We start from the raw sequence: 20,110 nt of genomic DNA, 5'->3' as shown, positions 1-20,110 counted from the left end.
GTTTGATGGTGGGCTTGAGTTTTTAAGTTTTCGCCAGTTGACCTTTTAAAACTTCTTTGTAAATTTTAAATATATTTTTTTGTTTAAAAATATGTAGATTCAAGCGCTGCATATTCGTATCAAACAACAGTACAATAAAAGATTCTTGATATCAATTTATTTCAATGTATGTGTTAATGCATTTCAATTGCCGCAGTTTAATTGAGCGGCAGTAACAGTTACTCAAGTTCAGTCTGCCCTGGCAATCTGTTGTGATTTTGCAATGTGTCCGATTTGCTGTGCACTGTGTTTCATAGCAGGTTTTTTAAGCCTGGTCTACGTATTCCTCACCTGGAACTTCGACTATTGGAGGAAGCGAGGCATCCAGACAGCCACTTCATGGCCATTTGTGGGCAGTTTTCCAAGCATTTTCACCCGCAAACGTAACATTGCTTACGACATCGACGATATCTATCAGTATGTGTGACACAAAGCAAACTAATTGCGTTTCATTTAAAACACCTACATAAGATTTGGATTAAAAAATCTATTGTAATTGTAATTATATTTGTAGGGAGTACAAAGAGACGGACAAAATAGTGGGTGTGTTCACCACTCGACGTCCCCAGCTGCTGGTTACGTGTCCGGAATATATACACAAGATTTATGCCACCGATTTCCGTAGTTTCCATGACAATGAGCGTGGCAATTTTGTAAGTAGAAGCATGTTATTTATTTATTTAATATCTTCATCTCAATAGGTGGACAAAAGGGTGGACAAAATTCTGGGCAACAATCCGTTTGTCCTGAAGGGCGATGAGTGGAAAGAGAGAAGGACGGAGATTACGCCAGGACTGTCGCCTAATCGAGTGGGATTTGTATTATAATTTGTATAATAAATAATCACTGACAAAACTATCCCATACCAAAGGTCAAGGCCGTTTATCCCGTCTCGCAAAGTGTGTGCAAAAAGTTTGTGGACTACATAAGGCACCAGCGGCGAATGGCCACCTCGAACTCCAGCTCGCAGGGATTGGATGCAATGGAACTGTCCCTTTGCTACACCACCGAAGTGGTTTCCGACTGCGTCCTGGGCATCTCCGCACAGAGTTTCACGGACACCCCCACACCATTGGTGGGAATGATCCAACGCGTGTTCAACTCGTCCTTCGGATTCATCTTCTACAGCATGGTGGCCAACATATGGCCACCCATTCAAAAGTTCTACAGCGTGGCCCTGTTCACCAAGGAAGCGGAGGACTTCTTCTTTGACATCATGAGGCGATCCATCAATTTGAGGCTGGAAAAGAAGGGCGAACAACGTGACGACTTCCTCAACTACATGCTGCAGTTGCAGGAGAAGAAGGGATTGGACACGGCGGAGCTCACCTCCCACACGATGACCTTCCTCACCGACGGATTTGAGACCACGGCACTGGTCCTATCCCACACTCTGCTAATGCTGGGACGACATCCCGAGGAGCAGCAAAAGGTGCGGCAAGAAATTGGCAACGGGGAACTGAGTTTCGAGCAGCTGACAGAGTTGCCTTACCTAGAAGCCTGCATTCATGGTAGTAGAATCATGTTTAAATGCAAGTTTATCACATACTTAGATACCAATTGACTTTCCAGAAACACTGCGTTTGTTTTCTCCGCAAGTGGCATCCCGAAAACTGGTAACCGAACCCTACGAATTCGTGAACAAGGATGGTGTAACTTTGAAATTGAAACCAGGCGACGTGGTCATCATACCCGTGAAAGCTCTGCACCATGATCCGCAGTATTATGAGAGTCCGGAATCCTTCAGGCCAGAGCGCTTCCTTGAGGTCAACGGAGGTGTGAAGAAATATCGGGACCAAGGAGTCTTCCTTCCCTTCGGCGATGGACCGCGCATCTGTCCAGGTGGGGAATCCAGTAAAACGAAATTAGGATTCTTATTAAAAAATCCATTTCTTGCAGGCATACGATTTGCACTTACTCAACTCAAGGCAGCACTGGTGGAAATCGTTAGGAATTTCGATATCAAGGTTAATCCCAAAACCCGCTCAGATGATCGCCTGGATGATACCTTCTTTATGGCCACCTTAAAGGGCGGGATATTTCTAGATTTCAAAGAGCGATTATAAAATGGCTGATGGAGCACAAAGTGATTGTAAAATGCTCAAGTATTGTTGCAATTTGAATTGCTGATAATTTAATGAGCGAATAATAAATAAAATCAGAAACAAATGACGTTGTGCCATAAAGTTGCATGTGCCTAGAGGGCATATATTTAAATAGATTATTTAAAAAAAATGATAATAATCTGAACTGTTAATTTTTTACTTTACCTTCTGTGGGGACATCTGTTAAATAAATTTCGGCGCGGCCTAGAAATTTTAGTCTTATCACAAAGTGGAGCCAAGTGCTTTTTATGGCGATCATTAGATGTGCTGGTGTAGGAAATTTGTTGTTCACTGGGTTCATCCCTCCACTTGACTAATTCAATTGAAATGACCCGAGTGTGAGGTTACGCAATTGAGCTTCAGTTTATTTTCATCTGCATTCAAAAATACTTCTCTTGTTACCCACCTTGAATATGACTTAAATTTGAATTTTTTAATTTTACTTAATAAATAAATACAAAAATTTGTTAATAGCTTTTTATGACAAAAAAATAATAACAAAATGAAAAGAAAACGTGTATAAATAATAAAGTTTTTATTGTCTAGTTACCAACCTTGAATATGACTTAAATTTAAATTTTTTTAATTTTACTTAATAAATAAATACAAAAAAACATTTTTTGGTGCTTTAATTATTTAACAGCGTTTTATGAAAAAAAAACTACAAAATGAAAAAAAACGTGTATAAATAATAAAGTTTTTATTGGCTCAACCAAACTGTACTTCAATAAAAATGCGGCTTGATTCAAGCGATACACTTAAATGATAACAAGTGAGCCACTTCGCTCATACCTTCGCAATGTTACATTGCTATCAACTTTAATTTCACCACTGTGGCCTAAAGTTAGGCGAGTTTTAGTCTTGATCACGATAGAAAAATCATTTCTTATCACAGTAATATATGTACATACGTTCAACATTAGTTGCTGGTGGTGTAGGCAATTTAATCAATTTGTTTGCCGGGGAATCCGTCCACTTGACTAACCCATCAAGTTCAATAAAAATGACCGAGGTTGTCCAATTGAGCTTCAGTTGATTTCCATCCGCGTTCGCGAGCGGTTGTGCCATGTGTCCGATTTCGACCGCTCTGTTTGTAGTCGCGGCCTTTCTGGCCTTGATCTATATATTCCTCGTCTGGAACTTTAACTACTGGAAGAAGCGAGGCATCCCGTCGGCCAAAACATGGCCATTTGTGGGCAGTTTTCCCAGCGTTTTCACCCAGAAGCGAAATGTGGTCTACGACATCGATGAGATCTACGAGTATGGTTGATAATACTAATAACTAATTGGTTTTTTACTGATAACTTTCTGGCAGGCAGTACAAGAACACTGATAGCGTTGTGGGAGTATTCCAAACTAGACTACCTCAACTACTGATCACCAGTCCAGAATATGCGCACAAGATTTTTGTGAGTGACTTCCGCAGTTTCCACGACAATGAGATGGCTAGGTTTGTAAGTATAAGCGAAATAATAATAATTTAAGTGAAAATATCATTACAACACTTGATTTCCTTAATAGACCGACAAAAAGGTTGACAAGATTTTTGCCAACAATCCGTTTGTATTGACGGGTGAGTCCTGGAAGGAAAGACGTGCTGAAGTAACGCCCGGACTTTCAGCCAATCGGGTAGGTTTATTTAATGATTTATTTATACTATCATTATACAAACAAAAAAATTCCTTAGTTGTAGGTTTAATAGACCTAAAATGTCTTTAGAGATGAGCTTACCACATATATTTAGAACAAAATTGCATAGCCTCAGGTAAATCTTATGCTTATTTTTCATAAATATATATGATAAGGCCATGCTTAGTCCATTATTCCTTAAATTAATGCATTAATTCGTAAAGTTAAGGGATTTTTTGAGTTTAGCTTAACCCAATTTGACAATTTAAGTGTCTGCTATCACATTTTAATTATTACCCTCGAGGGGGGCCTTGAGCTACATATAAATTAAAGTACTCTAATCTCTTATCGCTTGTGCCTGCCGCAAAAGGTTAAAGCTGCCTACCCAGTATCGCAGAGTGTTTGTAAAAAGTTTGTGGACTATATCAAGAGACAGCTTTTGATGGCTTCGTCCGATGGACTGAATGCCAAGGATCTGTGCTTGTGCTACACCACCGAAGTGGTCTCCGATTGTGTCCTGGGCATCTCCGCACAGAGTTTCACCGACAATCCCACACCACTGGTGGGAATGATCAAGCGCGTCTTTGAGCAGTCCTTTGGCTTCATTTTGTACATGGTTGTGGCCAATCTCTGGCCGCCAATCAGAAAAATCTACAGCGTTGGCCTGTTCGCCAAGGATGTGGAGGAGTTCTTCTACGACATCATGCGGAAGTGCATCGAAATGAGGCGGGATAATCCGGGGCAACAGCGAGACGATTTCCTCAACTACATGCTGCAGTTGCAAGACAAAAAGGGACTGGATACGCTGGAGCTGACCTCGCATACTATGACCTTTCTAACCGATGGATTCGAGACCACTTCACAAGTTCTGTCCCATGCCCTGCTTTTGCTGGGTCGCAATCCGGAAATGCAGAATAAGTTGAGGAAGGAAATCGGCACTGAAGAGCTGACCTTCGAGCAGTTGAGTGAGCTGCCCTATTTGGAGGCCTGCATTCACGGTGAGCAGTCTTCCCCATCCCAAACTATCTTCACCTTAAGTAAATACACTCTTAATTCCAGAAACTCTGAGACTTTTCTCACCCATGCTGGCTGCCCGCAAGTTGGTAACGGAGACCTACGAATTTGTGAACAAGAATGGAGTGAGTGTGAAAGTGCATCCCGGAGATGTGGTCATCATTCCGGCCAACGCCCTGCACTACGATCCTCAGTACTACGAAGATCCGCAGTCTTTCAAGCCTGAACGGTTTTTGGAGGTCAATGGGGGAGCCAAGAAGTACAGAGATCAGGGCGTCTACTATGGCTTTGGCGATGGACCTCGCATTTGTCCAGGTGGGCTAACTAACTAACCAAAACAAAAGAGAAAATATAACACTTTTATTAAACATTATTTGTTTGCAGGCATGCGGTTTGCACTCACCCAACTTAAAGCGGCGATGGTGGAAATCATTCGAAACTTTGACGTCAAAGTTAATCCCAAAACACGCAAGGATAATCGCTTCGACGATACCTTTTTTATGGCCGCCTTGAAGGGTGGCATTTGGCTGGACTTTGTGGAGCGCAAATAGTTACTCAAAATGAACCTTTTTTGCTACCCGTTTGATTTTTAAAATATAGAAGTTGTTAATCAAATTACACTGCCCTGACAATTTTATTTTTGTAAACACTTTTAAAACTTCAATTTTGTAACTAGATGAGGGGACACTTTCAGTCCCGACTTAGTGCCAGTTGCACCAGCGGCAAGACTTTAATGGAAGACAGATCCGCCAGAATGGCTTCGATGCTGTCCAGTGAGGCCACCTGCATAATGCTTTCCTTTCTGAAGCTCAGGATGATGATGGCGAACAGGGGAAGGATCTCCAGACTGTCGAAGCCAAGGATCTGGGGAGGACATAAGCGAAATTGAGATAACTTTTCAAGACAGAGTTTGGATGGGTGTTACTTACCAGATCCCAAAGTACCAAGAGTTGGTCGGGAGGCAAGTGGCCAGAAAAGGCACGCATCAGCCATTTGAAGACGACTCTCAGTCTACAACAAATAGATTCAGTAAAGAGCTGTCTCGATAGTTTCCCTATCCCTACTCACGGCTGTATCTGTAGCTCCCGGAAATGAGACCACAATTGTGGCTCATAAGTCTGGAGCAGCTTCTCGAAGAGCAAACACAGGCTGACAATCCCCTGCGGATGTGTGTTGATCGTGGTCAGGCGATGGCAGTACCGGATGTAGAAGGCCCGGAAAGTGTAGTACAGATTCACCGGCGAATCATACAGATAGCAGAAGGGCGCTGCAAACATGCAAATTCCGTGAAATGGAACCACTCCCGACGGCGGACCCTCGTACCTATAAAATATATAAACAAAAAACAATTTATAAGTAAAAGACTTTTAATACATGAAGTGTCACATTGTAAATATTCGAATATAGATTATATATATTTTTTTTTAAATATCAATACTACATTATTCAGTTCACATATAATTTACATTATTCTAATTGATATTTGCACTATATGCCTAGTTAACCTTCTGATTTTTCAGCACCCTACTCTAATTACTAATATATCAATTTATTTGCTGATCCTTTGCTTAAGTTGGTAGCTTACCAATTTTATATTAGTTTATAGCTTCAAAGTAAAGTTAAGGGCAAACCAACAAAACAATTAGTTTGAATGGGGTACAATAATAATGAGAGAAACTAATTTAAGTAATCTAATCAATAGATAAATAGGTCGGTTTCAAATTGTCAATTATCTATATCATTCCCTCATAATATATATGACATCTTTCGTGACTAGCACATTAAATAATAAGTTATACTTGTAGTGATAGGATGTCAAATAGATAAATAACAATATGATCTACTCTTTTGTGGACAGGGCGTAATTTATTGCTAAGCACTTGGTCTAAATATTATTTTTAGTGTTGACTTACGTCTTGCCTTTGACTGGAAAGGCCTCGTATTCCACACAGCCACCGATGTCCGTGTCCCGGGAGAAGCAGAGCAGCACCTGGTAGAGCACGTCCTCAAACACAAAGTACTGATCGTCGTTGGAGGCCGTCAATTGGATGTCCTTGAAGACCAGCTTGTCCACGATGTGGTCCGTGGTCCACACGGCATTGCGCAGCTTCTGCCAGTAGTCAATGTCCTATTGGGGGGATATACTACTGGTTTATTGATTCCTCCATCAAGACAGTTCCATTCATTACATAGTCATGCAGCTTGCTGTCCAGAACGGAGGCCCAGAGGGCTCCTCTATAAGGAGCTGGGGTGCAGCCCTTCTTGAGGAACTGCTGGCACATGGGTGCATGCCTGCCCTCCAGAATCCTCTGACATTGCACCGTGAGATCGGGCACTCCCAGATAGCCATCATTTCGTAGCAGATCCGCATAATGGGCACGCAGCTCAAACAGATTCTTTACAGGCAGGGCAATGTGAGAGAATTCCCACTGGGGAATTTGGCTGTTACAAAAAGTTTTTAATATTTTATATAAAATTCCTAAAATCTTCAACTGCTTACTCTGTATTTTCGGTGGTTTTGGCGGGTCCTTTCAGCGAGAGTAGCACCTCCAGCAGATCCTTTGGTGCATAAACCGGCCTATAGTTGGCCAGATCTAGACTAAAAAGGTTAGTAAATTATAATATTTAAAAATCATATAGTACCCACCCATATTGTAGTTGCTCAGTTCATTCCACTTGGCCATAAAGTCCTCCCGATCGGCACTGATCCTTGGTTGTCCATGCAGGGGAACCTTCAGCTCTGTGCACATGGCATTCAAGCTCTTTCTGACCCTTCGATCCCAAAGAACCCCGGCCCTTTTCAGATAGCCAAGTGGATCACTAACGGTGGGTTTCTGTAGGAAAATATTTAATGGCAAAACGAGAGAATAAATTCCTTTGCCAAAGTACCACCTACTACTAGTTAAAGAGCTCGTTGAAAGCTCTATATTTGTGTTACTCCGGGATTTTTCGGGTTGCACCAAAATTTGTATTGCTTTAATTTGAAATTATTTAGACTTATAAATTAAAATAAGCTGACATACAAATTTTATTAAAAACAGTAAAATAGTAAGATGAAAATTATAGCAATAGCAAGAAAAACAATAGAAAATTGTTTGTTTAATAATAATTTTAGCTACCTTAAGTCCGTAAAAACTATTTAAAAAAAATGTTTAACAACAGCCTAATTTGTAATTGATATTTTTTAGATTTGTTTATTTATTCACATTCTAAAATTGTCAATTTTAAGTTGCATTTGAGATTTTAAATAAAATTTGAATTCCTAAATAACGTTCGAATTTGTATTCAAAATTACATGTTATTATTTATTCATTTAAAGAAAGATTGTACATTTAAAGGTATTGGGCATTATTAAATTTAAGTTCGTCAATTTTAATAAAAATTTGAATTTTTAAATAAACTTTATTATTAAATCAACCGGGCAGGTTAAACATTTTGATTTTTCTGTAAAATTTGGCTTGACAAAGGTATTTTCTTAAGATTTAATTTTAAGAATCCCCATTCAGACCCCATTTCTGACTTATTTACTTAAGCTAGAGACTTGTACCCACCGCTGACTGTTTGCTGGTGAGTCTTTTGTCATCGGGTCTGGCCAGTCGACTCCGGACCAGGTTGTACACGATGTTCCGGATCTCCGTTTCCAGGCCGGCGCTCCTGATGGCATCCTCGAGGGTGTTGCGCATATCGTGGGTGTCCACGCTGGGACTGCAGACCAGCTTCTGCAGTTCCTTGTAGATGGGCTCATAGCTCTTTGTGTTCTTGATGGCCGCGATGACCTTCGCGGTCATGTGATGGATGCTGGCATCCTGCAGCTCCTCCATGCTGCGATCCTTTTATCCAACTGTTATGTGTAGCACTCCGCGTCTAACTAATAACTAACTATTTACACCGTTCTGATTAGCCCCAAAGTTGGCAGGCGCTTTTCGTTTGACTTTTATCGATCAAACTCCGTCGCCTGCTTTGATTTGCAGTCCATTCCATTCCATTCGATTCGATTCGAGTCGAGTCGAGTCGAGTTGAATCGCATCCACGGCTGTCGTCGCTTCTTGGCGACGGAATGCAAACACTTGTTTGGCTGCAAGTTTTGAACGAACTACGCCCCTCGCAACCAAACACAAAATTCCATTATGTTTCGTTTCAAATGAAAACGGCAAATGCTAAAGCAAACGCAAAGGCGCGTGAAATTGCTTTCCATATACTTTTCTGAGCATATATATAGTGAGTGGCGGCAACTTTTTCTTGGCATCTGTCATCAGGCCCAACGAGTTGTTGACATGATTGGCGGCGGTGCTCCTCCTGTTGATTGCAAAGGTGGGCCAAACTCACCTGCACAAAAGTATTTCAACTTTTAAATGAGATTTGGCCCAAAAATAAGTTTTTAAAATGTTCCACTTCAAAATTTAGCAAAAATAAGAAAGCGATTGCCCATATGCAAATTTAATATCCACAACCCAACCAAATTAATTATAGAAATCGCTGTCAATAGTGTAATTTTAAATCAAATAATTTATTGTTTAGTAGTAGGGATATTATTAAATGATTTTTTTTTTTTAATGGATATCTTTATTGAGATCCTTTTCACAGAACTTATTAAATTCTCGATAGTTACAAAGGGTTGTTTAACCTACCCAACCCGTCTTAACCTATGGAGTTGTTCTCAAGTATCCGTTCTATGATATCATCATTCAAAAATGTTTTTCCCTTCAACTGACGGTTAAGATGCATGTAGTTTTTACCCATGGCATAGGGCGGGCTCTTGTTGGTGTCCAAAAAGTATCTTCCCCTGGCCCTGCATTCAAATATAAGTTATCAAAAGTTAAAAAATAACCGGTTATTGCACTCACTGCGGGTGGGCGTGGAAGCCCATCGTCTCTGTATCTTCCTTGGGGACGCAGACACCTGTCGCGAAACTTTTGAAGTTGGGACAGAAGTAACCAATGAACCCGATAGGTGTTGTGATGGATTCCGCGTAGTATTCCGCCGATCGGTTGTGGTAGCAATAATGGGTGTCCACTAAAAAGTGAAAACAGAACAGCGTTTAAACTGCATACGGGCGGTTTTATTTTAATTTTGTTTGTTCTGAATGCCTTACCAAAATTTTGGAGCTGTGATAAGTTTAACGAGGTATGGCATTCCAACATTAAACCATTGTAATTTATAGTTTCGATCTAAAAACTGCAATTTAAACTCATTTTTCCGAGGTCGCCAATTTTGGCATTTTTCATAAGGGGTACCATCATCATTTTTTTCAAAATTTGATCCAACCTAAAATTTTTGAGCTGTAAATGCCAGTTTGTTGGAAATTTTATGACGAATTCAACGAGGTATGGCATTCCAACATTGATCCATTATAATTTATAGTTCTGATCAAAAAACTGCAATTTAAACTCATTTTTCCGAGGTCGCCAATTTTGGCATTTTTCATAAGGGGTACCATCATCATTTTTTTCAAAATTTGATCCAACCTAAAATTTTTGAGCTGTGAATGCCAGTTTGTTGGAAATTTTATGACGAATTCAACGAGGTGTGGCATTCCAACATTGAACGATTATAATTTATAGTTTCGATCAAAAAACTGCAATTTAAACTCATTTTTCCGAGGTCACCAATTTTGGCATTTTTTATAAGGGGTACCATCATCATTTTTTTCAAAATTTGATCCAACCTAAAATTTTTGAGCTGTAAATGCCAGTTTGTTGGAAATTTTATGACGAATTCAACGAGGTATGGCATTCCAACATTGATCCATTATAATTTATAGTTTCGATCAAAAAACTGCAATTTTAACTCATTTTTCCGAGGTCACCAATTTTGGCATTTTTTATAAGGGGTACCATCATCATTTTTTTCAAAATTTGATCCAACCTAAAATTTTTGAGCTGTGAATGCCAGTTTGTTGGAAATTTTATGACGAATTCAACGAGGTATGGCATTCCAACATTGAACGATTATAATTTATAGTTTCGATCAAAAAACTGCAATTTAAACTCATTTTTCCGAGGTCACCAATTTTGGCATTTTTTATAAGGGGTACCATCATCATTTTTTTCAAAATTTGATCCAACCTAAAATTTTTGAGCTGTGAATGCCAGTTTGTTGGAAATTTTATGACGAATTCAACGAGGTATGGCATTCCAACATTGATCCATTATAATTTATAGTTTCGATCAAAAAACTGCAATTTAAACTCATTTTTCCGAGGTCACCAATTTTGGCATTTTTTATAAGGGGTACCATCATCATTTTTTTCAAAATTTGATCCAACCTAAAATTTTTGAGCTGTGAATGCCAGTTTGTTGGAAATTTTATGACGAATTCAACGAGGTATGGCATTCCAACATTGAACGATTATAATTTATAGTTTCGATCAAAAAACTGCAATTTAAACTCATTTTTCCGAGGTCACCAATTTTGGCATTTTTTATAAGGGGTACCATCATCATTTTTTTCAAAATTTGATCCAACCTAAAATTTTTGAGCTGTGAATGCCAGTTTGTTGGAAATTTTATGACGAATTCAACGAGGTATGGCATTCCAACATTGAACGATTATAATTTATAGTTTCGATCAAAAAACTGCAATTTAAACTCATTTTTCCGAGGTCACCAATTTTGGCATTTTTTATAAGGGGTACCATCATCATTTTTTTCAAAATTTGATCCAACCTAAAATTTTTGAGCTGTGAATGCCAGTTTGTTGGAAATTTTATGACGAATTCAACGAGGTATGGCATTCCAACATTGAACCATTATAATTTATAGTTTCGATCAAAAAACTGCAATTTAAACTCATTTTTCCGAGGTCACCAATTTTGGCATTTTTTATAAGGGGTACCATCATCATTTTTTTCAAAATTTGATCCAACCTAAAATTTTTGAGCTGTGAATGCCAGTTTGTTGGAAATTTTATGACGAATTCAACGAGGTATGGCATTCCAACATTGAACCATTATAATTTATAGTTTCGATCAAAAAACTGCAATTTAAACTCATTTTTCCGAGGTCACCAATTTTGGCATTTTTTATAAGGGGTACCATCATCATTTTTTTCAAAATTTGATCCAACCTAAAATTTTTGAGCTGTGAATGCCAGTTTGTTGGAAATTTTATGACGAATTCAACGAGGTATGGCATTCCAACATTGAACCATTATAATTTATAGTTTCGATCAAAAAACTGCAATTTAAACTCATTTTTCCGAGGTCACCAATTTTGGCATTTTTTATAAGGGGTACCATCATCATTTTTTTCAAAATTTGATCCAACCTAAAATTTTTGAGCTGTGAATGCCAGTTTGTTGGAAATTTTATGACGAATTCAACGAGGTATGGCATTCCAACATTGAACGATTATAATTTATAGTTTCGATCAAAAAACTGCAATTTAAACTCATTTTTCCGAGGTCACCAATTTTGGCATTTTTATAAGGGGTACCATCATCATTTTTTTCAAAATTTGATCCAACCTAAAATTTTTGAGCTGTGAATGCCAGTTTGTTGGAAATTTTATGACGAATTCAACGAGGTATGGCATTCCAACATTGAACCATTATAATTTATAGTTCGATCAAAAAACTGCAATTTAAACTCATTTTTCCGAGGTCACCAATTTTGGCATTTTTTATAAGGGGTACCATCATCATTTTTTTCAAAATTTGATCCAACCTAAAATTTTTGAGCTGTGAATGCCAGTTTGTTGGAAATTTTATGACGAATTCAACGAGGTATGGCATTCCAACATTGAACGATTATAATTTATAGTTTCGATCAAAAAACTGCAATTTAAACTCATTTTTCCGAGGTCACCAATTTTGGCATTTTTTATAAGGGGTACCATCATCATTTTTTTCAAAATTTGATCCAACCTAAAATTTTTGAGCTGTGAATGCCAGTTTGTTGGAAATTTTATGACGAATTCAACGAGGTATGGCATTCCAACATTGAATCCATTATAATTTATAGTTTCGATCAAAAAACTGCAATTTAAACTCATTTTTCCGAGGTCACCAATTTTGGCATTTTTTATAAGGGGTACCATCATCATTTTTTTCAAAATTTGATCCAACCTAAAATTTTTGAGCTGTGAATGCCAGTTTGTTGGAAATTTTATGACGAATTCAACGAGGTATGGCATTCCAACATTGAACCATTATAATTTATAGTTCGATCAAAAAACTGCAATTTAAACTCATTTTTCCGAGGTCGCCAATTTTGGCATTTTTATAAGGGGTACCATCATCATTTTTTTCAAAATTTGATCCAACCTAAAATTTTTGAGCTGTGAATGCCAGTTTGTTGGAAATTTTATGACGAATTCAACGAGGTATGGCATTCCAACATTGAACCATTATAATTTATAGTTTCGATCAAAAAACTGCAATTTAACTCATTTTTCCGAGGTCACCAATTTTGGCATTTTTTATAAGGGGTACCATCATCATTTTTTTCAAAATTTGATCCAACCTAAAATTTTTGAGCTGTGAATGCCAGTTTGTTGGAAATTTTATGACGAATTCAACGAGGTATGGCATTCCAACATTGAACGATTATAATTTATAGTTTCGATCAAAAAACTGCAATTTAAACTCATTTTTCCGAGGTCACCAATTTTGGCATTTTTTATAAGGGGTACCATCATCATTTTTTTCAAAATTTGATCCAACCTAAAATTTTTGAGCTGTGAATGCCAGTTTGTTGGAAATTTTATGACGAATTCAACGAGGTATGGCATTCCAACATTGAACGATTATAATTTATAGTTTCGATCAAAAAACTGCAATTTAAACTCATTTTTCCGAGGTCACCAATTTTGGCATTTTTTATAAGGGGTACCATCATCATTTTTTTCAAAATTTGATCCAACCTAAAATTTTTGAGCTGTGAATGCCAGTTTGTTGGAAATTTTATGACGAATTCAACGAGGTATGGCATTCCAACATTGAACGATTATAATTTATAGTTTCGATCAAAAAACTGCAATTTAAACTCATTTTTCCGAGGTCACCAAGTTTTGGCATTTTTTATAAGGGGTACCATCATCATTTTTTTCAAAATTTGATCCAACCTAAAATTTTTGAGCTGTGAATGCCAGTTTGTTGGAAATTTTATGACGAATTCAACGAGGTATGGCATTCCAACATTGAACCATTATATTTATAGTTCTGATCAAAAAACTGCAATTTAAACTCATTTTTCCGAGGTCACCAATTTTGGCATTTTTTATAAGGGGTACCATCATCATTTTTTTCAAAATTTGATCCAACCTAAAATTTTTGAGCTGTGAATGCCAGTTTGTTGGAAATTTTATGACGAATTCAACGAGGTATGGCATTCCAACATTGAACGATTATAATTTATAGTTTCGATCAAAAAACTGCAATTTAAACTCATTTTTCCGAGGTCACCAATTTTGGCATTTTTTATAAGGGGTACCATCATCATTTTTTTCAAAATTTGATCCAACCTAAAATTTTCGAGCTGTGAATGCCAGTTTGTTGGAAATTTTATGACGAATTCAACGAGGTATGGCATTCCAACATTGATCCATTATAATTTATAGTTTCGATCAAAAAACTGCAATTTAAACTCATTTTTCCGAGGTCACCAATTTTGGCATTTTTTATAAGGGGTACCATCATCATTTTTTTCAAAATTTGATCCAACCTAAAATTTTTGAGCTGTGAATGCCAGTTTGTTGGAAATTTTATGACGAATTCAACGAGGTATGGCATTCCAACATTGAACCATTATAATTTATAGTTCTGATCAAAAAACTGCAATTTAAACTCATTTTTCCGAGGTCGCCAGTTTTGGCATTTTTCATAAGGGGTACCATCATCATTTTTTTCAAAATTTGATCCAACCTAAAATTTTTGAGCTGTGAATGCCAGTTTGTTGGAAATTTTATGACGAATTCAACGAGGTATGGCATTCCAACATTGAGCCATTATAATTTATAGTTTCGATCAAAAAACTGCAATTTAACTCATTTTTCCGAGGTCACCAATTTTGGCATTTTTTATAAGGGGTACCATCATCATTTTTTTCAAAATTTGATCCAACCTAAAATTTTTGAGCTGTGAATGCCAGTTTGTTGGAAATTTTATGACGAATTCAACGAGGTATGGCATTCCAACATTGAACGATTATAATTTATAGTTTCGATCAAAAAACTGCAATTTAAACTCATTTTTCCGAGGTCACCAATTTTGGCATTTTTTATAAGGGGTACCATCATCATTTTTTTCAAAATTTGATCCAACCTAAAATTTTTGAGCTGTGAATGCCAGTTTGTTGGAAATTTTATGACGAATTCAACGAGGTATGGCATTCCAACATTGATCCATTATAATTTATAGTTTCGATCAAAAAACTGCAATTTAAACTCATTTTTCCGAGGTCACCAATTTTGGCATTTTTTATAAGGGGTACCATCATCATTTTTTTCAAAATTTGATCCAACCTAAAATTTTTGAGCTGTGAATGCCAGTTTGTTGGAAATTTTATGACGAATTCAACGAGGTATGGCATTCCAACATTGAACCATTATAATTTATAGTTCTGATCAAAAAACTGCAATTTAAACTCATTTTTCCGAGGTCGCCAATTTTGGAATTTTTTATAAGGGGTACCATCATCATTTTTTTCAAAATTTGATCCAACCTAAAATTTTTGAGCTGTGAATGCCAGTTTGTTGGAAATTTTATGACGAATTCAACGAGGTGTGGCATTCCAACATTGAACGATTATAATTTATAGTTTCGATCAAAAAACTGCAATTTAAACTCATTTTTCCGAGGTCACCAATTTTGGCATTTTTTATAAGGGGTACCATCATCATTTTTTTCAAAATTTGATCCAACCTAAAATTTTTGAGCTGTGAATGCCAGTTTGTTGGAAATTTTATGACGAATTCAACGAGGTGTGGCATTCCAACATTGAACGATTATAATTTATAGTTTCGATCAAAAAACTGCAATTTAAACTCATTTTTCCGAGGTCACCAATTTTGGCATTTTTTATAAGGGGTCATCATTTTTTTCAAAATTTGATCCAACCTAAAATTTTTGAGCTGAGAATGCCAGTTTGTTGGAAATTTTATGACGAATTCAACGAGGTATGGCATTCCAACGTTTATCCATTATAATTTATAGTTTCGATCAAAAAACTGCAATTAAAACTCATTTTTCCGAGGTCGCCAGTTCTGGCATTTTTTATAAGGGGTACGTACCATCATCATTTTTTTCAAAATTTGATCCAACCTAAAATTTTTGAGCTGTGAATGCCAGTTTGTTGGAAATTTTATGACGAATTCAACGAGGTATGGCATTCCAACGTTTATCCATTATAATTTATAGTTTCGATCAAAAAACTGCAATTTAAACTCATTTTTCCGAGGTCACCAATTTTGGCATTTTTTATAAGGGGTACCATCATCATTTTTTTCAAAATTTGATCCAACCTAAAATTTTTGAGCTGTGAATGCCAGTTTGTTGGAAATTTTATGACGAATTTAACGAGGTATGGCATTCCAACATTGAACCATTATAATTTATAGTTCTGATCAAAAAACTGCAATTTAAACTCATTTTTCCGAGGTCGCCAATTTTGGCATTTTTTATAAAGGGTACCATTATCATTTAGTATTTTTTTAGTATTTAATGTTTTTTATCAATGTACTTACTATTGTTAAAGGCTCCGCAATTGGGCTGCGTTACGCCCATGTTCACATAAAAGTCCACGTGGCCCAATGCCTCGAGTAGGCCCATCATCATCACATCCGTGTGCACGACGTCCACAAATTTGGCATCACTGCGATCGAGTTTTTCGGCCGTATCGTTGACCAGGTAGTACGGTTTAGCCGGATCGAGCCCCGTGATGTGTTCCAGGTGGTATTTGGTCATAAGGTTGCCCACGAACCCTGCCACATGAGCGCCCAAGCCGAAACCGATCAAATGCAGACCCTCAATCGCCACCAATTTCCTTTCGAGCAGTGTGGTCAGAAAGTGGGCAGTACAGCGACCCACATATTTGGCATTGTGCACCGCCTCAGAGTAGCAGGGCGATTTAACCAGTTTCGGAAAATCCAAGGAGATCACATTGATGTCCAGCTCAAGAAACCTCGGACGTAGCTGGAAGTTGGGAGTGTAATGCCGGTGACCATCGAATCCATGGATCAACACTTTGAGCGGTTTGAGGGGTAAAAATTTGTCTATGGGTAGATTATCCAGTGAGAGCTTCATCCCATATGGATTAGCTTTTCTGCAAAGATGGTTGGATACAAAAGCATTTTGCTTATGACAAGCTCACTTTTTTGTTCTTACGTGAAAAGCCAAAAGTTTATATCGGGATTGGGACATTTTTCATCACGCAAACGCCAGCACCTCCCCATTGAACCCTCATCTTCAAAACTAGAAACTTCAATGCCAGGTTCATCGCGAGGTTCTTGATTTGAAAAGACTGAGAAAAGGACTTTAAAATGAGTTTATTTCGGTTTTAGTGTGATGATCACAATTACCTATGAAAAACAGCAAAGACCACAGACTATACATCATTTCCAGATTTCTTTAAAGTTTCTACTAGCTTTGACTTTGGCTTTCAATTCTCTAGACGGCGTGAACTATTTTAATCAATTTCGTTTCGTTCAGCCGTATTAAGAATGCTTTCCGTTTCACTCAAGATTTAAAATAAAATAAGCTGTATATGTTAGTTAAATTTAATAGATGAAAATATTATGTCGGAATAAGTAATAAAAAAATAATTTTAATAACAATAATTCAATTCGTTAAGTGAATTTTAGTGTTTATTGTTCTAAAGTGAGTAGAGGTCAAATTAATAGAAGCGTAAATTGTTTTTTGTAATAAAACTAATACAATTTTTGTGGATGATTCTTTTAGGGAAAAATAATATTTAGGAAAATTTGAAAGGTATAATATTTTGAGATTTATTTGAATTTGTTCAAAGTTGCAACTTTTTCAGAAAACTAATTTTTAATAGTACTTCTTCTCTTCCCAATTAAATATACTTAAAACCCAGTCTATTTTGGACTTTGGAGTTATTTTAAAATCTTTAAAATCGCGTAAACCTATTTTTTCGATAGCATAAATTAAAACTTAAAATTACTCTGAAATTATCTCTTTTTAGTTCTGAAAATTTGAAAAGTCGAGCAAAGGTCATAATTGTATAGTCCAATTTAGTTCGCTCCTGGCAGGTAAAATTTACAGTGGTAATTACGTCGTAAATCTAGCCTTAAATTTCATGCCACCCAACTGTCAGCATTGGAATTAGAACTTATGCCACGCCTGTGGCCAACACTTTGGCTATTTATACAAGGAAGAGCAGCGCATACACACATTTTGGGTAATGAGAATTATGCAAAAACAATCGAATTGTGGGTGTGTGAGTGCACTCTAATATAGTAGTTGCCAGAACAGAACAGCCCAGCCCATTCCCACCCCCCGTCCCACCCGTTGACATTCCAAAAGTGTTTCACGTTTTGTCATAAATAATAAAACTCAGATGACCATCAAAGCACCAGATACTGGTGCTGACTGCCTGACTGGCTGCGTTTGCCAAAAAAAAAAAAAAAAAAAAAAAAACACCGCCAACGGAAGGCTATCTCGCCCAAAAACCCCTTCTCACACTGACATGTCCATCTTGCTTGATGTCCATTTGCCAGCCTGAATGCCTGTTTGTTTGCTTTTGAAAGCCAAAAAAATATAAAACCCAAATCAACATTTTGTGGGCGGCAAAAGCAGGAGAGGATCGGCTGGGTGTGTGGTTAACCGCAGCAATAGTTGGGCATAGCCAATGGGATAGCCAGCCAGCAGTAGCCGCAAAGTGCCTGTGGAATCGACTATGGCATCTGGCATGGCATGGTCTGGCCTGGCCCACTACTACTCATGATCGTTTGGACAAAAATTGCTATAAAGTACTAAAAATACAATTACCGTGAGAAAATCGCGCTGATTTTGTGACTGATTGTGAAGACGTTTATAGTCGATTTTTAGTGACTGACTGAATGACCGACACATACATACATTTGCAGCTAAACAGCTACAGCAACAGCAATAGATACAGATACAGATACAGATAGAATTATGGATTGCGGCGAGGGTGTATAGTACCTATAGTATAGTGAGTGTATTTGTGCTCTGCTCTGCTCTTTGCATAATTATGGCATGCGCTGTGCGCTCGTTTTTCCGGCTGCCAACGATGCCAAAGATGATGGAGATGACGTCTCGGTTTTGCCGCTGGCCGACCTTAAGGCATCACCCCATCGCCACCCCATCGCCAACCCATCCCAAACCACCAACCCATCATACAGGCAGTGCACCTGTAACACTTTGATCTGATTTAGATCAGCGTCTGGCCAAAATCAGTCTCCGCATCCGCCTCCGCCTTCAGCATTTCGCAATACGTTTTTCGCATTTCACATTCCAATGGCTGTTAATAAAGTGCTTTGCCGAAAAGGCTTGGCAGAGCCAAACCAACAATAACCCATGGATGCGATGCTGCTGCTCCTCGGCTCCTCGGCTGCTCCGCTGCCGACAACGCTGCGTATGAGTGACGCTTCCACAAAGCAAAAATTAGTTGTTTATAAATAATGATCTTGGCCAGGCGATCGGTTTAGTGCGCGCCCGCAGGCCAACGCAGTTGGAACGAATTTGGAGATTGGAATACTACTCATCTCGACCGCCCGCTCGCCGATTGTCGCTTGGCCAACACATACAAAATGGTATTGTGCAATCGTTAGTGATCTGTGATCGGTGATATGGTAGCTAATTTCTGGGTAATTGGGTAACTGCAGGAGGACGATGAGAAAATGGACATCATGCGCAAGGCATTCCAAATGTTTGACACACAAAAGACGGGCTTCATTGAGACGCTCCGCCTGAAGACGATCCTCAATAGCATGGGCCAGATGTTCGAGGAGAGCGAACTGCAGGCTTTGATTGACGACAACGATCCGGAGGACACCGGCAAGGTGAACTTCGATGGCTTCTGCAACATCGCCGCCCATTTCCTGGAGGAGGAGGATGCCGAGGCCATCCAGAAGGAGCTGAAGGAGGCCTTCCGTCTGTACGATCGCGAGGGCAATGGTTACATCACCACCTCCACGCTCAAGGAAATTCTCGCCGCCCTCGACGACAAGCTCTCCTCCAGCGATCTCGATGGCATCATTGCTGAGATCGATACCGATGGCTCTGGCACCGTGGACTTTGATGGTTAGTTATCTTAGTTATTTTCGGGAAATATCATGCTGACTTATTCACCCACAGAATTCATGGAGATGATGGCTGGCGAGTAACGAGATGGCTGGAAA

The 20,110-nt window shown here is 38.2% G+C and overlaps 4 protein-coding genes across 4 annotated transcripts; 2 read left to right on the top strand and 2 right to left on the bottom strand.

Annotated features, from left to right (window-relative positions):
- Positions 1–119: 119 nt before the first annotated feature.
- LOC128263560 (uncharacterized) lies at positions 120–5,405 on the top strand. Its single transcript, XM_052998686.1, has 12 exons — positions 120–456; positions 554–692; positions 741–848; positions 911–1,550; positions 1,612–1,881; positions 1,939–2,100; positions 3,185–3,404; positions 3,460–3,598; positions 3,666–3,773; positions 4,144–4,771; positions 4,833–5,102; positions 5,172–5,405. Exons 1-12 carry the CDS (start codon positions 263–265, stop codon positions 5,336–5,338), a joined length of 3,045 nt encoding a protein of 1,014 aa, XP_052854646.1. The 5' UTR covers positions 120–262; the 3' UTR covers positions 5,339–5,405.
- On the bottom strand, positions 5,398–8,896 carry LOC128262914 (TBC1 domain family member 19). The gene is made up of 8 exons (XM_052997495.1): positions 8,339–8,896; positions 7,435–7,621; positions 7,288–7,381; positions 6,977–7,229; positions 6,701–6,915; positions 5,856–6,110; positions 5,717–5,798; positions 5,398–5,651 (listed from the first exon to the last, which is right to left on the bottom strand). The coding sequence occupies exons 1-8, from the start codon at positions 8,606–8,608 to the stop codon at positions 5,478–5,480; spliced, it is 1,530 nt and encodes a 509-aa protein (XP_052853455.1). The 5' UTR covers positions 8,609–8,896; the 3' UTR covers positions 5,398–5,477.
- Positions 8,897–9,390: 494 nt separating this feature from the next.
- LOC128262917 (phospholipase A1) lies at positions 9,391–17,392 on the bottom strand. Its single transcript, XM_052997500.1, has 5 exons — positions 17,303–17,392; positions 17,109–17,244; positions 16,469–17,046; positions 9,632–9,800; positions 9,391–9,576 (listed from the first exon to the last, which is right to left on the bottom strand). Exons 1-5 carry the CDS (start codon positions 17,337–17,339, stop codon positions 9,426–9,428), a joined length of 1,071 nt encoding a protein of 356 aa, XP_052853460.1. The 5' UTR covers positions 17,340–17,392; the 3' UTR covers positions 9,391–9,425.
- A 1,971-nt stretch (positions 17,393–19,363) lies between these two features.
- Positions 19,364–20,110, top strand: LOC128262923 (troponin C). The gene is made up of 3 exons (XM_052997505.1): positions 19,364–19,522; positions 19,595–20,012; positions 20,067–20,110. Exons 1-3 carry the CDS (start codon positions 19,520–19,522, stop codon positions 20,093–20,095), a joined length of 450 nt encoding a protein of 149 aa, XP_052853465.1. The 5' UTR covers positions 19,364–19,519; the 3' UTR covers positions 20,096–20,110.

This window comes from Drosophila gunungcola, unplaced genomic scaffold, assembly GCF_025200985.1.
Source record: "Drosophila gunungcola strain Sukarami unplaced genomic scaffold, Dgunungcola_SK_2 000001F, whole genome shotgun sequence".
NCBI lineage: Eukaryota > Metazoa > Arthropoda > Insecta > Diptera > Drosophilidae > Drosophila > Drosophila gunungcola.
The sequence above is the reverse complement of the archived record's forward strand: the minus strand, read 5'-3'. Positions and strand labels throughout refer to the sequence as shown.

What these genes read in the sequence shown, in the direction of transcription:
- LOC128263560 (XM_052998686.1), top strand. Translation starts at nt 263, where the DNA reads ATGTGTCCGATTTGCTGTGCACTGTGTTTCATAGCAGGTTTTTTAAGC. An exon ending in CCTAGAAGCCTGCATTCATG is followed by an intron (nt 1,551 to 1,611) that starts GTAGTAGAATCA and finishes TTGACTTTCCAG; the next exon opens with AAACACTGCGTTTGTTTTCT. An exon ending in ACAATGAGATGGCTAGGTTT is followed by an intron (nt 3,599 to 3,665) that starts GTAAGTATAAGC and finishes TTTCCTTAATAG; the next exon opens with ACCGACAAAAAGGTTGACAA.
- LOC128262914 (XM_052997495.1), bottom strand. Translation starts at nt 8,608, where the DNA reads ATGGAGGAGCTGCAGGATGCCAGCATCCATCACATGACCGCGAAGGTC. An exon ending in ACTGAGCAACTACAATATGG is followed by an intron (nt 7,382 to 7,434) that starts GTGGGTACTATA and finishes TTTTTAGTCTAG; the next exon opens with ATCTGGCCAACTATAGGCCG. An exon ending in AAAACCACCGAAAATACAGA is followed by an intron (nt 7,230 to 7,287) that starts GTAAGCAGTTGA and finishes TTTTTGTAACAG; the next exon opens with CCAAATTCCCCAGTGGGAAT.
- LOC128262917 (XM_052997500.1), bottom strand. Translation starts at nt 17,339, where the DNA reads ATGATGTATAGTCTGTGGTCTTTGCTGTTTTTCATAG. An exon ending in GTCTTTGCTGTTTTTCATAG is followed by an intron (nt 17,245 to 17,302) that starts GTAATTGTGATC and finishes TCCTTTTCTCAG; the next exon opens with TCTTTTCAAATCAAGAACCT. An exon ending in ATAAACTTTTGGCTTTTCAC is followed by an intron (nt 17,047 to 17,108) that starts GTAAGAACAAAA and finishes CCATCTTTGCAG; the next exon opens with AAAAGCTAATCCATATGGGA.
- LOC128262923 (XM_052997505.1), top strand. An exon ending in TGGCACCGTGGACTTTGATG is followed by an intron (nt 20,013 to 20,066) that starts GTTAGTTATCTT and finishes ATTCACCCACAG; the next exon opens with AATTCATGGAGATGATGGCT.